The sequence below is a fragment of the Eleutherodactylus coqui genome, chromosome 3 (assembly GCF_035609145.1).
Source record: "Eleutherodactylus coqui strain aEleCoq1 chromosome 3, aEleCoq1.hap1, whole genome shotgun sequence".
Classification (NCBI taxonomy): Eukaryota; Metazoa; Chordata; class Amphibia; order Anura; family Eleutherodactylidae; genus Eleutherodactylus; species Eleutherodactylus coqui.
The window spans coordinates 38,327,942-38,343,303 of record NC_089839.1 but is presented as its reverse complement, the minus strand read 5'-3'; the positions used below and the strand labels follow the sequence as shown (position 1 = coordinate 38,343,303).

The 15,362-nt window shown below is 49.8% G+C and overlaps 1 protein-coding gene across 1 annotated transcript in view; it reads right to left on the bottom strand.

Moving 5' to 3' along the window:
• The window catches only part of ASB3 (ankyrin repeat and SOCS box containing 3), a 140,278-nt gene extending 125,193 nt beyond the window's left edge, over positions 1-15,085 (bottom strand). The window contains exons 1-3 of the mRNA XM_066595514.1: positions 15,047-15,085; positions 5,788-5,989; positions 3,314-3,472 (exon numbers count right to left, since the gene is read on the bottom strand). Of these exons, the coding sequence (XP_066451611.1) occupies positions 3,314-3,472; positions 5,788-5,983 (355 nt within the window). The 5' untranslated portion in view covers positions 5,984-5,989; positions 15,047-15,085. The remainder of the gene's footprint in view (positions 1-3,313; positions 3,473-5,787; positions 5,990-15,046) is intronic.
• Between the last annotated feature and the right edge of the window lie 277 nt (positions 15,086-15,362).

The window sequence follows — 15,362 nt, the reverse complement described above, 5'->3', positions numbered from 1 at the left end:
GCTATAATTAAAATGTCGTCCAGGTAGGGGACTATGAGAATCGACCTCTGCCTTAGGAAGGCTGCGACCTCTGCCATGATTTTCGTGAAAATGCGGGGTGCCGAGGAGATTCCGAAGGGCAGGCATCTGAATTGGAGATGTCTTGTCCTCTTGCCCATCTCTAGCGCGAACCTTAGGTATTTTTGTGAGTCCTTGTGGATTGGTACATGAAAATAGGCGTCCTTCAAGTCGATCGATGCCATATAGGCTCCTTTGGATATCAACCTCACTGCTGAAGTGATTGATTCCATCCTGAACTTTCGGTATTTGACAAAGATGTTCAGGGGTTTTAGATTTATTATCATGCGTGAGCCCCCCCTGGTTTTTCTATTAGGAAGAGTCTGGAGTAATGCCCCCAGGTCTCTTCTCGCTGTGGCACGAAGGACACTGCTTTTAGACGTTGCAGGTCCCGAACCGCCTGCTGGAGCGGGTGCAGTTGTTGCGCTGGACCTCTGGTAGTGACATATCTTCTCCTAGGGAGGGACACCAGTTCGATTCGGTATCCCTGCTGCAGGATCTCCGGGATCCATGGGCTCCTGCACACTGAGGCCCACCGATCCGCGAAGCTCTGCAGCCTCGCCCCCACTGGGATGGCATCAGGGCTTCTGCTTGGCTGGATCCCCCTGGTGAGGGTTAAAGAGGAAATTTCTCCCCCTGCCCCCCTTGGGGTAACTCCAGCGGCCCGTCTTGCCCTTGCCTCTATATGGTTCCGGCTGCTGGGCTGGGGCCCGGAAGACGGTCTTCCCTTTAGACTGTTTGTCTTCCGGGAATCCTTTCCTTTTGTCCGATGCCTTTTCTAGGATCTTGTCCAGATCCGGACCGAAGAGGAACTGTCCGTGAAAAGGGAGCGAGCATAATTTATTTTTTGAAGCCAGGTCGCCTGACCATGACTTTAGCCACAGAACTCTTCTGGCAGAGTTGGTTAGGGCCGTTGTTTTTGCCGAGAGTTTCACAGACTCCGCCGCTGCGTCTGCCAAAAAATTGGTGGCCATTTTTAGCATAGGGAGGGAATCTGTAATTTGTTCCCTCTGTGTTTTATTTGAGATGTGCAGCTCCAGCTGCTCTAGCCATACCCCCAGGGTTCTGCCTGGCTGCCTGGTCTGAGCGTACTGGCGGCTGCCTCCCAGGATCTTCTTAGTAGGCCCTATGCCTTCCGATCCATTGGATCTCTCAGTTGTGTGGCGTCTTCAAAGGGCAAGGTCGTCCTTTTAGCCAACTTAGCCACCGGGACGTCCACCCTGGGTATTTCTTCCCAGCTCGAGCATACCGCCTCCTCAAACGGGTAGCGTCTCTTAACTCCCCTAGAGGAGAAGGATCCCGTGTCGGGTTTTTTCCACTCTTTATATATCAGTTTGGATATATTGTTGTGGACCGGGAAGGTATGTTTCCGCCTCTCCCCCAATCCCCCAAAGACCTCGTCTTGTATGGTGCGGGGTTCCTTGGGTTCTTCCATCTTTAACGTCGCTCTAACGGATTTAATAAGCTCCGTTAGGTCTTCTCTGTGGAAGAGGTATTTTTTATAGTCCTCTTCCTCTGAGGACTCCTCGAGCACCAGCTCTTCTGGTTCTGATTCTGAACTCTCTTCAGAGTCTGAGTGCTCTTCTGGGCTATACGCCTTCCTCCGGCGTTTCGCCCCTGATGCCCCCGTTGGTGGCGTTTTTGGAGTCGTCAGGGCTGACCGTACTTCCTCTCGGACAAGCTTCCTGACGTCCTCGAGGAATCCCCCCGATTCCTCCTTGACTAGTTTGGCTACGCATGTTTTGCATAATGACCTCACATGCAAAGCCGGCAGTCTTGCGCCGCATTCTGCGCATTTTTTTGCCTTGGATCTGGGAGGGGCATCCTTTTTATCCCCCTGGCAGATAAACAAGAAATTTTTGCGTATAAGGATGCAACATTCACAAATAACATACACGAATATGCATGCCTTGTTTTGCCCACTGGCTACTTACGGTTGCTGCGGCTGAACATTCCGCAACCTCTGGTGCTGGAGCACTCATGTCTTAATACTGGTGCTGCAGACACTCTTGGGGCAATAAGCCATATACTCACAGAGTGGCTTTTAGTTGATCAGCGCCATCTTCTCTCAGGTTCCTTTTTGATTTGTTGAATTTGGCGCCTTTAATTTTAAGCCCCGCCCCCTCCGCGCGCTGGCCGAGCCTGCCGCGATGACGTCATCGCGCTCGTCACGTGACGCGGCGCCCCGCCCCCCTCCGTGCTCGTTAAGGGGAAGCAGGAAGCACCGCGCTCGGTCCTAAGCCGGCGTCCGAGGAGAGCTGGAGCTCCGCTTTGAACCCCCCATGGGCCACCGCGGGAGGAACCTGGCCCGGGGGAACGACCCCATGTGGCGTCCCGGGAGTCGTTCTGCAGGAAGGGAGGGCAGGCTGGACCACTGCCCTCCGATCTGCCGATAAGGACTTCAGGCTGGCGTCTCCACCAGCCCCTCTCGGTGATCCTGCCTCCTGGCAGGACAGGAAAACACTGAGGAAGGGGGGGCGGGGCGGAGATTTTAATCTCTCGGTGTGTTCCTGTCCTATCAGAAGGAAGGCGATCTCAGGTGGTGCTGTCATGGAGACGACCTGGGAAAATAAGCATTACTTACCTGTCCGGACGCTGCGGATCTGCCCTCCGTCTCGTCCGGATCTTCTTTCTTTGGCCCGGCGGATGTGCTCAGCACGCCGGCAGCGTGTCGTGCGCATGCGCCGTGCTCTTTTTTTTTTTAAACTGCTGCTCTCCCGTGCTTCCGCGCCGGAGAGCAGGAATTCAGCTGCGGGTGTGCTGCGGATCCGGCGGCTTCCATAGGCTTTAATAGAAGCCTGCGGGAGCCACCCCCACGGGAGACCCGCACTAAAATGGAGCATGCTGCGGGTGTTTTCCCGCACACGCAATCCACGCCTCAAGGGAAAATGACATCCGCAGGTATTTAATTACCTGCGGGCGTCCAATGCATCCCTAAGGGGCGCGGATCACGCGTGTGGGTGACCTGCTGCGGATCTGTCCTCGTGGACATGAGGCCTAAATCTCCACTGAGTATACACATCAACTTGTATTGCAATCTGCCCCATAACTTTTTGCTACAGACCTCTGAAGACCTCTGTTTTAATTATGATCACCCTATATAAGTGGTTGGAAGAAAGAATTGACTAATAGAGTATTACAGTTCCCAAATTGATTATTGGTCACTCCACTCTTGTAAATTTATGACATTTAGCCGTACAAAAAAGAAAAACAAATCTTAGTGTGTATTACCAGTCTACAGAATTCTCTACCTTACCTAGGAACATGGGTGTTGTGACATCATTGGTGAGGTCATTAGGATCAGCACCGGCTCGCAGCAGGATCTCAGCGCATCGAACGCTCCCACGTTTAGCAGCAAGATGCAGAGCGGACTCACCTTCAAAAGTCTTTGACTTTACGTACTCCCTGGACGGAGCTGTTGGAGTGGAATTATATTGTGTTAGTAAGCAGAGAGAATTTTTCAGACTGAAGCATTTACTTACAATTTCACCATAATAGTCGTATTTATCCTCAAGCATTGCAATAATAATAGACGCACGCGGACCTGGCCACTCGAGGAAGGACTGTGAAATGTTTGCCGAGCAGCAGCTGAAGTGTATTGGAAAGTATAATTGTCGCCTGGCGGTGCGGTGGAGTGCGCTTTCAGAGAATAGCAATAACCATGTAACACTTCATGTGACAATATCACAAAGGTGAACTGTGCAGGACTTCGGGAGATGCTGGGAAAGCTCACTTGTAAGGATACCCGCACACGGGGCAGATTAGTGGTGGGAAACCCAAAGGATAAAACAGCACCGGTCAAGTAGGGGAGATTGTATTAACTCACGTGAACTTTACAGATATTTTCTATGCGAAAACTGACCTGTAATGTAGATTTTGAAATTCACAGAAGTCAATTCTTTCTGCTTTCTCTATAGTGCAAATTTCACCCATTGTAAAACATAGAATTGCTATTAGAGATGAGCGAGCATACTCGTTAAGGCGATTTACTCGAGAGAGAGAGAGCATCGCCTTTTTTGAGTATCTGCTGGCTCGTCCCTGAAGATTCGGGGGGGGGGGGGAAGAGAGATCTCTCTCACTCTCCACCCTGCTCTCCTCCACCGCCCCCCCGAATCTTCAGGGACAAGCCAGCAGATACTCGAAAAAGGCGATGCTCTCTTGAGTAAATCGCCTTAACGAGTATGCTCGCTCATCTCTAATTGCTTTGGATTTTACACTATGCCAAATTTTGCATCTAACAAATGCGGATTTTGCTGTGGATTTGCGGTAGTAAATGTCCGGCAAACCTGCCAAGTGTGCTGGTAACAGCACAATGTATATTTACATTCAGAGACTTATGTAGTGTAATTAAAGGGGATGTACCAAGATCACACGTTATCTTCTATCCACTGGAGAGGGGATAACATGATGATTTGTGGTGGTGGGGGGCTCACTGCTGAGACTCCCGCTAATCTCTACAATGGGGGTCCTGTGTCCTGCTATGCCTATCACTGCAGGGGTCGCTTCTTCTCGACAGTGATGTCAGAAAGAATAGAGCGCTGGCCTGGTGCGATTGCCCATCAGCTATCTCCACAGTCCCAATGAAAGTGAAGGAGTGTTAGCATACTGTTCTCCATGTCTGTGGCCCACATTAAATGCAGAGATGAGTCTAATGGCCAGACCAAGTGGCGGCTTCCAGAGCAGACAGTGATGGAAAGTGAAGCCAGGGAAGTATAAAAGGCACACCCCTAGACTCCACGACCCTTGTCCTAAGACCTTATGACTTATGATGCTCATACGACGTGACAGGTTCACTTTAAAGGGGATGTATCACTACAAAAAGGAAATGGCTGGGCATGGTATAACACAATAAAAGAGAGCATACTCAACTGTCTTCAGCCCCCGTGGACACAGCTAATCAGCTCTGCCGGCTCCATCCCCAGCATGTTCGTCTGCCGGAAGTCAGCCAATTAGAGGCCGCCACGTCACCATCCCAAACTCCGAGCATCATGGCGCCGAGGTTGTGAGTGCTGATGCCAGGAATCAGGAAGGTGATGCAGCGGTTCTGACCGACTGCAGCGGTTACTTGACTTTCGGCTAACTTGCATGCCGAGGACAAAGGTGTTCATCTGTGTCCCCGGGGACTGAAGACGGGCGAGTATGCTCCCTTTTATTGTTTTATTCCATACCCAGTGGCTGAACACTTGACTCTAGTCAACTGTACTGCAGTATAGTAAAAAGAAAAAAAGTAAAGAAAGAGGTGGCCATTAGAGATGAGCGAGCGTACCCACTAAGGCAAACTGCTGGAGCGAGTAGTGCCTTATTCGAGTACCTGCCCGCTCGTCTCAAAAGATTCGGGTGCCGGCGGGGGAGAGCGGTGAGTTGCGGGAGTGAGCGGGGGGGAGTGAGTGAGAGAGATCTCCCCCCCCCCCCCACTTTCCCCCGCCGCTCCCCGCCCCCAGCTTGCACCAGAATCTTTTGAGACGACCGGGCAGGTACTCGCATAAGGCACTACTCGCTCGAGTAGTTTGCCTTAGCGAGTACGCTCGCTCATCTCTAGTGGCTATATATACCAAGATGTATATATGTAACAAAGAAAACTAGATAAAAGTTATATTTAAAAAAAAAAGTTTCAAAACATCAAAACGAGTGGAATATATGAAATGCAGACAATGGTACTTAATCAGAATTCCCTCACAAAGAGAAGACTGCGCCGAGCGTTAGAAGTGTAACCAGTAATAACTCCTCTACCTGAATTAATTAACAGCTGTAAACACTGAGCGGCGTCAGAAGAAGCGGCTTCATGAATTGGCATCCATCCTCTGTTATCAGGCACATCCACGCTGCTTCCTTTTTTAATTAGTTTCCTCAAGGATTTTAGATCACCTCTCCGAGCTGCATGTCCGACAGTAGAACATCTATCAGTATACGCCTCGGAGAAATCCATTTCCACCTGTAGACAAGACAGAAGTTCAATAACCAAAACGGTAAAGCGGAAGAGTCGGTTAACTTTTCCTAACAATAGAGTGCGGGAGCGAGAAGAGACATGAGGGATCTGACGGTCCGGATAAAAAAGGGGACTTCTTTGTATGGCGCAGCGCGGTCTGCGGAGAGCAGTAATTACCACCGACAGAGGGATGGATCGGGACTACAAGCGGATGCCATTTACCACTTACGTACAATAGATACAGCAGTTTTATGGATCGGATCGGTCGATGTTCATGATAATGTGCGGGCGTCACTGGTTCCTATGAATGAATCGGTATTCTTATATATTAGGGAGGTGAGCGAACGTCTCTGGTCCGTAACGGGCAGAAAAATACACTAGACAGGGTGGCGCTATTACTAAGGGGGCCGACAAGAGGGGGCTACGCTGTTACTTAGCTGGACCATGGAGAGGAGGTGAGCTATTACTCAGCAGGGCCACAGGGGGGTAAGACTATTATTTGGTTTGGCCACAGAGGAGGGCAATATTACTTAGTGGGGCCACAGAGGAGGGCGCTATTATTTAATGGGGCTACAAAAGGTGGCACTATTACGTACTAGGACCATAGAAGAGGGCATTATTACTATTCTGGGGACATTTATAGTATGGGGGAGCACTGAGAAGAGCACTGGGGGGTAAGGACAGGATGGGAAGAGTGAATGGAGAGGAGTCATGGGCTCCTTAACACTGGCGATCGAGATATCGCTGCATGAAAGTTGTGGCAAAAATCGCAACTTTTTCCCCGTGATTTTTTAGCGTCAGAACTGCTTTTTCTCGCAAAAACATGGCTGCCACTTGTGATTTCGTCACAATTTTTTTAGAGTGAAAATCAATAGGACTTTCCAATTATAAAAACATATTGCACGAAAATCGCAAGTATTGCGATGCGATAAAAGGGAGGCTCCATAGGGAAACATGCGAGAAAAAAAAGGCAAAATGCAGAAAGATAGGGCATGCCGTGATTTATTTTTCTAGCAACATTGCAAATGTGAAGGAAACCACTGAAAATCATTGGTTGCATAATTCTGCGCTTTTACTCACTCTCGCATCGCTCAAAAAATGCGCAAGCGTGAAGGCACCCTTATTGTTTTTTATATACCCTACAAGTCAAGTGATTTGCAGTTAAATATACATGTATTTTTTTATTTAAAAAATCCCCAACCCTGAGAGGCTGGCTGAGCACAAAACTTCAATGCACTTCAAAAATCAGAAATATTTTTTGTATTTTTAAGGGCGCATGCCCACGGCCGTGACGGGCTCCGCAAGCGGAATACCGTCACGGCGCGTCCCCAAAGACCCCATACTCGCCTCCGGATCGGCTGTGCAGCTTCCGCATGACGCGCCGGCAGGGTCATGACGCGGCTGGCAGCATCATATAACGTGGCCGGAAGTGGGCAGGGCGCGTAGTCACACTATACTTACGCTGTGCTACAGCGGAAGTATGGCGTGACGGGCGGCTTCCATTGACTAGAATGGAAGCCGGTCGCGCGTATTCCCACAGCGAATGGGACTTGGCGTGGGTTATTTCACGCTGCGGAATTCCGCGATGGAATTCCGCAGCGTGAACATTGAGCTATTAGGTTCAATAGAAACTAATAGCTGTGGTGAAACGCCGCAGATTTCCGCCGCGTTTCACGTGGCAGAAATCTGGTCGTAGGCATTGGCCCTTAGTCGGAGTATTAAGATTCTTGTGTTTTTAGTTCTTTACCCAAAACAACTTCTCTATTCCATTGGCCTGTAGTGTTAAACACAATACTGGATCGTAATGGAATAAAGAAATTGCTTTTAACTAAAACACACAAGAATCTCAGAAATTATTATTATTACTCAGAAAAAATTCCATGACAAAAAACAAAATTCCATGACATTTCCAGGTTTTCCATGATGCGTATGAACCCTGCATGAGAGGAGTGCTATGTACGTCTCTGTCTATAGTAAGTCAAGAGCAGCCCCCCAAAACCAACATTACATTCACAAGGGCGTCAACAGCCCTAATACGGGAGGCATCTGTGGCTGGCAGCTCATTACAACGTTATCGCCAACTGCCAACACAAGACAGGAGGTATGGGCGGCTGCCACCTTAGTGCAAGGAGCCTTAGAGCATTGCGCCACAACATAAGAGCGGTAACAGATGGTTGTCACTTTTCAAAATACTAGTGACCACCTGTCTGTGAGTGAGTTACATGCTCCGCCCCTGATCACATGACAACGACGTCATCAAAGGTCCTAAAACATAAAAAATGTAGAGCCTGCAGCCGTGTGCTTACAAGACCTGTGAAGAGGTTACAGCCATCTGATCAGTCATCTGGGCTGTGTCCGTGAGTTACATGCTCCGCCCCTGATCACATGACTAACTACATCCCCTACAGCCCTCCACGGCCTCAGTTGCTATGGAATACTAATGACCACCTGTCTATGAGTGACTGTGTGAGTTACATGTTAAGATGCCACCGTCATGGGATCAGTCAGCGAGGCTCTGAGCTCCACCCCTGATTACATGATGGTGATATCATTAGAGGTCCTTCACTTTATTAAAAGTCTGCAGAGCCGGAGAGCAGCTGTGCGCTTACAGCACCTGTAATGTCACAGTCATGTGATCAGTCCCTTGTGTGGGAGAAGTCTAGGGTTACGCCTGAACATCGTGGGCTCTGATTCCCTGCAGCGGTCAGGTTGTAGCCACCCCACAAGAAAGACAAGGAGGACCGCAGGGCTGCAGCACTTAAAGGCGGGGTAGAGGATGAGTAAGTACTGCTGCTTTTGTTATTTTAAAGCCGCTTTCACACGGGCGACAGCGCGAGAAAACACATGTATGTCACATGTATGCTTTCCAATAGGTTCCTTCACATTAGCAATGTTTTCTGTAATGCTATCTTGCAAGAAAATAAAAATTGCGGCATGCTTCATATTGCTGCGATTTACACTTTTTGTAGCCCATGTGTTACCATGCGGCGGTTGCTGGTCCTCCCTGGGCGGCGGTGCACGGGAAACCGCGGTCGTGGCGCGTCCCCCAGGCTTGTACGCCTGCCGGGGGCGCGGGTGCCTGGCCGGCGTGGTGCTGGTGGCGCGCATGCACTTGTGAGTGCAGCTGCCATGCACGAGCTCCCTTTTGGCTGTATTCTGTTGGGAGTTGGCTGTCTCCCTCTCTCCACCCCTGGGCGGAGGCTTTTGTTTAAAGGTTGGGCAGAGGCAGACAATCACTGCCAGTTATTGGTTTCCCCTCAGTGTGCTAGCTAGTCTGCCTCTGTTGGTCTCCTGCCTCTGTCATCTTGTCTGCTTTACCTTGCTATTATCCACCAGATTTTTCCATCTGGCTCAGTTCTGCTTAGTATTGTTCGTGTTGGTTATTTACATCTGCCTTTTCTGTCGGTATTCAACCCTTTCCTAGTTAGAGTAGGGACCGCCGCCCAGTTGCCCGCCTGGAGTTAGCCAGGAGTGGAGGCAAGCAGGCAGGGACAGGGGTTGTGGATGAGATCTAGGGCACCCGGGCTGGCATATCACGGATAGTATACCCCCCCCCCCCCCCCAAAAAAGGAGAATATTTACCTAGCAGTCTCGGTGCGAGCCCTGCCACTACTCTCAGGGAGCTCCACCGCGCGTCCTGCAGTCTTCTTTCGCCCCCAGGAGATCTCTTCCTGGTTGCTGGATTCAAAATTCCTATCTCCAGGAAGCAATGGCTCTGATTGGTTCAATCTGATTGGCTGAGCAGCGCTTAGATGAACCAATCAGAGCCAACGCTCCTGGGGGTGGGCTTTATGAATCCAGCAAGCAGGAAGTGATCTTCTGTGGGCGAATGAGGACTGCAGGACTCTCAGCGGAGCTCCGGAGAGTAGTGGGAGGTCCCAGACTGACACTTGTAGGTAAGAATACCCTTTTTTGTTTGTTTTTTTTTAAATATGGAATGCAGCTAGGGCTTAGCTTTGGGGTAGGGCTTTTAATCTTCTTGTGATAAAATCGCGCACAAGTTTATCGTGCAATTTTATAGCATTGCTAACACTACAAAACCGCGGGGACAAAGCTGCTATATCGCTGTGATTTTGTAGCGGTGATATCGCTGTAACCCGTGTGAAAGAGGACCAACACATCTGTACCTATAATTAAAAAAATCATCTGGCAACCGGACCAGTAAGACTATATATTTTGCGCGCGCCAAAAAAACTGCACAAAATTACATTGATTTTATGCAAAAATCAGCAGCTCTCCTGTGTATTTTGCACGTATTTATGCACATGATGGCTTTCTACGATGTGTTCTACCAACCAAGATAGAACACGGGGGTCACCATTAGTACTGCAGCCGCTGTGGGGTCACCATTAGTACTGCAGCCGCTGTGGGGGTCGCCATTTCTACTGCAGCCGCTGTGGGGGTCGCCATTTCTACTGCAGCCGCTGTGGGGGTCGCCATTTCTACTGCAGCCGCTGTGGGGGGTCGCCATTTCAACTGCAGCCGCTGTGGGGGGTCGCCATTTCAACTGCAGCCGCTGTGGGGGGGTCGCCATTTCAACTGCAGCCGCTGTGGGGGGGTCGCCATTTCAACTGCAGCCGCTGTGGGGGGTCGCCATTTCAACTGCAGCCGCTGTGGGGGGTCGCCATTTCAACTGCAGCCGCTGTGGGGGGTCGCCATTTCAACTGCAGCCGCTGTGGGGGTCACCCTTACTACTGCAGCTGCTGTGGGGGTCACCATTACTACTGCAGCCGCTGTGGGGGTCACCCTTACTACTGCAGCCGCTGTGGGGGTCACCATTACTACTGCAGCCGCTGTGGGGATCACCATTACTACTGCAGCTGCTATGGGGGTAACTATTTCTACTGCAGCCGCTGTAGGGGGTCACTATTATTACTACAATAGGACTAAAAGTTGGCAGTAGAGGAGGCAGAACACTCCAGGTTAAAGCAAGTAGGAAGTGACCAAAGGTGTGGAAAACGTCTCCTTTTATTTAATAAAATACAGGATCAGCATATGAAGACGCGTTTCGGGGATAACCTCTTATCAGTTCAGCTGGTGTTTAAAACATACAAGCAATTTGTGGGTCCGAAAAGGGTTAATAATGAGATCCTCCTTGCCTGTGTGGTGAGGGTCAGCCAGGACAGGAGAAGTCATATTCTCTTGTTCTATTTCACACACCCAGATGGTACGTCATCTGGGCAGGCAGCCCCTCCGCCATTGTAGATGTCATTCTACTCTTTCACCTTATATGTAGATCCATCCTTCACAATTAACACAACTCTACGGATTTTGCTCCACCCCTCTCTCTTTTTTTCCTTCCTTGTTAACACTATTACTACTGCAACCACTATGAGCGTCACTATTACTAATAGGGCCACTATGAGAGTCACTATTACAACTGGGACCACTAGGAGAGTCACTATTACTGCTACCACTATGGGGGTCACTATTACTACTGCTGCCACTATGAGAGTCACTATTACAACTGCGGCCATTATGAGAGTCCCTAATACTACTGCAGCCACTATGAGCATCACTATTACTAATAGGGCCACTATGAGAGTCACTATTACAACTGCGGCCACTATGAGAGTCACTATTACAACTGCGACCACTATGAGGGTCACTATAACTACTGCTACCACTATGGGAGTCACTAGTACTACTGCAGCCACTATGAGAGTCACTATTACTAATAGGGCCACTATAAGAGTCACTAATACTACTGCTACCACTATGGGGGTCACTAGTACTACTGCAGCCACTATGAGAGTCACTATTACAACTGCGGCCATTATGAGAGTCACTAATACTACTGCAGCCACTATGGGGGTCACTATTACTACTGCAGCCACTATGAGCGTCACTATTACTAATAGGGCCACTATGAGAGTCACTATTACAACTGCGGCCACTATGAGCGTCACTATTACAACTGCGACCACTATGAGGGTCACTATTACAACTGCGACCACTATGAGGGTCACTATTACTACTGCTACCACTATGGGGGTCACTATTACTACTGCTGCCACTATGGGGGTCACTATTACTACTGCTGCCACTATGAGCGTCACTATTACTAATAGGGCCACTATGAGAGTCACTATTACAACTGCGGCCACTATGAGAGTCACTATTACTACTGCGACCACTATGAGGGTCACTATTACTACTGCTACCACTATGGGGGTCACTATTACTACTGCTGCCACTATGAGAGTCACTATTACAACTGCGGCCATTATGAGAGTCACTAATACTACTGCAGCCACTATGGGGGTCACTATTACTACTGCAGCCACTATGAGCGTCACTATTACTAATAGGGCCACTATGAGAGTCACTATTACAACTGCGACCACTATGAGGGTCACTATTACTACTGCTACCACTATGGGGGTCACTATTACTACTGCTGCTGCCACTATGAGAGTCACTATTACAACTGCGGCCATTATGAGAGTCACTAATACTACTGCAGCCACTATGGGGGTCACTAATACTACTGCAGCCACTATGAGCGGCACTATTACTAATAGGGCCACTATGAGAGTCACTATTACAACTGCGGCCACTATGAGAGTCACTATTACAACTGCGACCACTATGAGGGTCACTATTACTACTGCTACCACTATGGGGGTCACTATTACTACTGCTGCCACTATGAGAGTCACTATTACAACTGCGGCCATTATGAGAGTCACTAATACTACTGCAGCCACTATGGGGGTCACTATTACTACTGCAGCCACTATGAGCGTCACTATTACTACTGCAGCCACTATGAGCGTCACTATTACTAATAGGGCCACTATGAGAGTCACTATTACAACTGTGGCCACTATCAGGGTCACTAATACTACTGCTACCACTATGGGGGTCGCTAGTACTACTGCGGCCACTATTGCTACTACAGCCACCATGGGGGTCACTATTACTACTAGGGCCACTATGAGAGTCACTATTACAACTGCGGCCACTATGAGAGTCACTATTACAACTGCAGCCACTATCAGGGTCACTAATACTACTGCTACCACTATGGGAGTCACTAGTACTACTGCAGCCACTATGAGCGTCACTATTACTAATAGGGCCACTATGAGAGTCACTAATACTACTGCTACCACTATGGGGGTCACTAGTACTACTGCGGCCACTATTGCTACTACAGCCACCATGGGGCTCACTTTTACTACTAGGGCCACTATGAGGGTCAATATTGCTACTACGGTCACCGTGGAGTCACTATTACTACTAGGGCCACCATGAGGGTCACTATCGTTACTGCGGTCATTATGAGGTCACTATTATCACTGTAGCCACTATGAGGGTCACTAATACTACTGTGTCGACTATGGGTGTCAATATTGCCACTATGAAGGTCACTATTACTACTGCAGTCACTTTGGAGGTGGAGGTCACTATTACTAGTGTGGCCACTATGGGGGGCGGGGGTCACTATTCCTAGTGTGGCCATTAAAGGGGTCCCTATTACTACCGGAGCCACTGTTGGGGTCCCTATTACTACCGGAGCCACTGTTGGGGTCCCTATTACTACTGGAGCCACTGTGGGGGGCACTATTACTACCGGAGCCACTGTGGGGGGCACTATTACTACCGGAGCCACTGTGGGGGGCACTATTACTACCGCAGCTACTGTGGGGGGCACTATTACTACTGTAGCCACTGTGAGAGTCACTATTACTACCACAGCCACTGTGGGGGGGGGGGGGCACTATTACTACTGGAGCCACAGTGAGGGTCACTATTACTACCGCAGCCACTGTGGGGGTCACTATTACTACTGGAGCCACAGTGAGGGTCACTATTACTACCGCAGCCACTGTAGGGGTCACTATTACTACTGCAGCCACTGTGGGGGTCACTATTACTACCACAGCTACTGTGGGGGTCACTATTACTACTGGAGCCACTGTGAGAGTCACTATTACTACCACAGCCACTGTGGGGGGGCACTATTACTACTGGAGCCACAGTGAGGGTCACTATTACTACCGCAGCCACTGTGGGGGTCACTATTACTACTGGAGCCACAGTGAGGGTCACTATTACTACCGCAGCCACTGTGGGGGTCACTATTACTACCACAGCCACTGTAGGGGTCACTATTACTACCACAGCCACTGTGGGGGTCACTATTACTACCACAGCCACTGTGGGGGTCACTATTACTACCACAGCCACTGTGGGGGTCACTATTCCTACCGCAGCCACTGTGGGGGTCACTATTCCTACCGCAGCCACTGTGGGGGTCACTATTACTACTGCAGCCACTGTGGGGGTCACTATTCCTACCGCAGCCACTGTGGGGGTCACTATTCCTACCGCAGCCACTGTGGGGGTCACTATTCCTACCGCAGCCACTGTGGGGGTCACTATTACTACTGCAGCCACTGTGGGGGTCACTATTCCTACCGCAGCCACTATTGGGGGGGGGGGGGGGGAGAGACTACTAGAATCCGTTCCCACAGACATGCGCTTACACCAGTGGTTTTTGCCCGCTCTGGGTTTCTGTATGCGCTAATACACTGCGTATCTGTGCGTGCAAAAAAGAACGCAGGGGGTCCACTGAAACAGTGCAGAAACAGGCAGTGAATGCGCCGGGGGCCTGTGGATTTGTGCCGGCCCAATGACTTCACCGGCCCACCGTACTGCGTAATCTCGGTCGCATCTGGCATGAGAACAGGCGCTCCTGTGAATAAACCCCTGGAAACCAATGGCCTCTATTCGCTGCGCTAATACACTTGTGTGAAAAAGCCCTTACGAACCAGTCTTACGGTAAAACCCACAGGGCATGCGCGAATATGTCAGCGCTACCGAGAGGATTAGCACATCCACCGGGGTTTGGGGGATTTTGAAAGACAATGAGTGACACCCCTGTGCAGAACCAGTCAGCTCACGAGCAGCTGCCTCCATCCGTCCCCATAACAATATACATGTCTGCACTTTGCAGTGAATCCCCTCTACGACCCCATCTATGAGGTAAACTAGGACCCGGATGGACCAAGATAAAGCGGCGCCCATTACAGGCCTATGACGTCACCCGCATACCTGAAGTCCCGCTCATTCGATCTCCCGCGCTACTTCCCCCTTAGATCACGTGACACAACAAACCACGCCCATTCCACTATGTCCCCTTAATTTCCAACAAATTTCCCTTAATCGTTTCACTATACACCATATAATGAAAGCACTAAGACGTATAAAACACCTCGTCGCCATTTTTCAGTACTAAACTCTCAGCCCACATTGTTCGCTGTCACATAGCAATAAAGTTCGTTCAAAGTATCAATTGTGCAGCGTAACCATGACGCTGCACTACATTTCCCGTCCGGCACTGCGGTAGAAGCTAGAGAGGAGAGTGGGT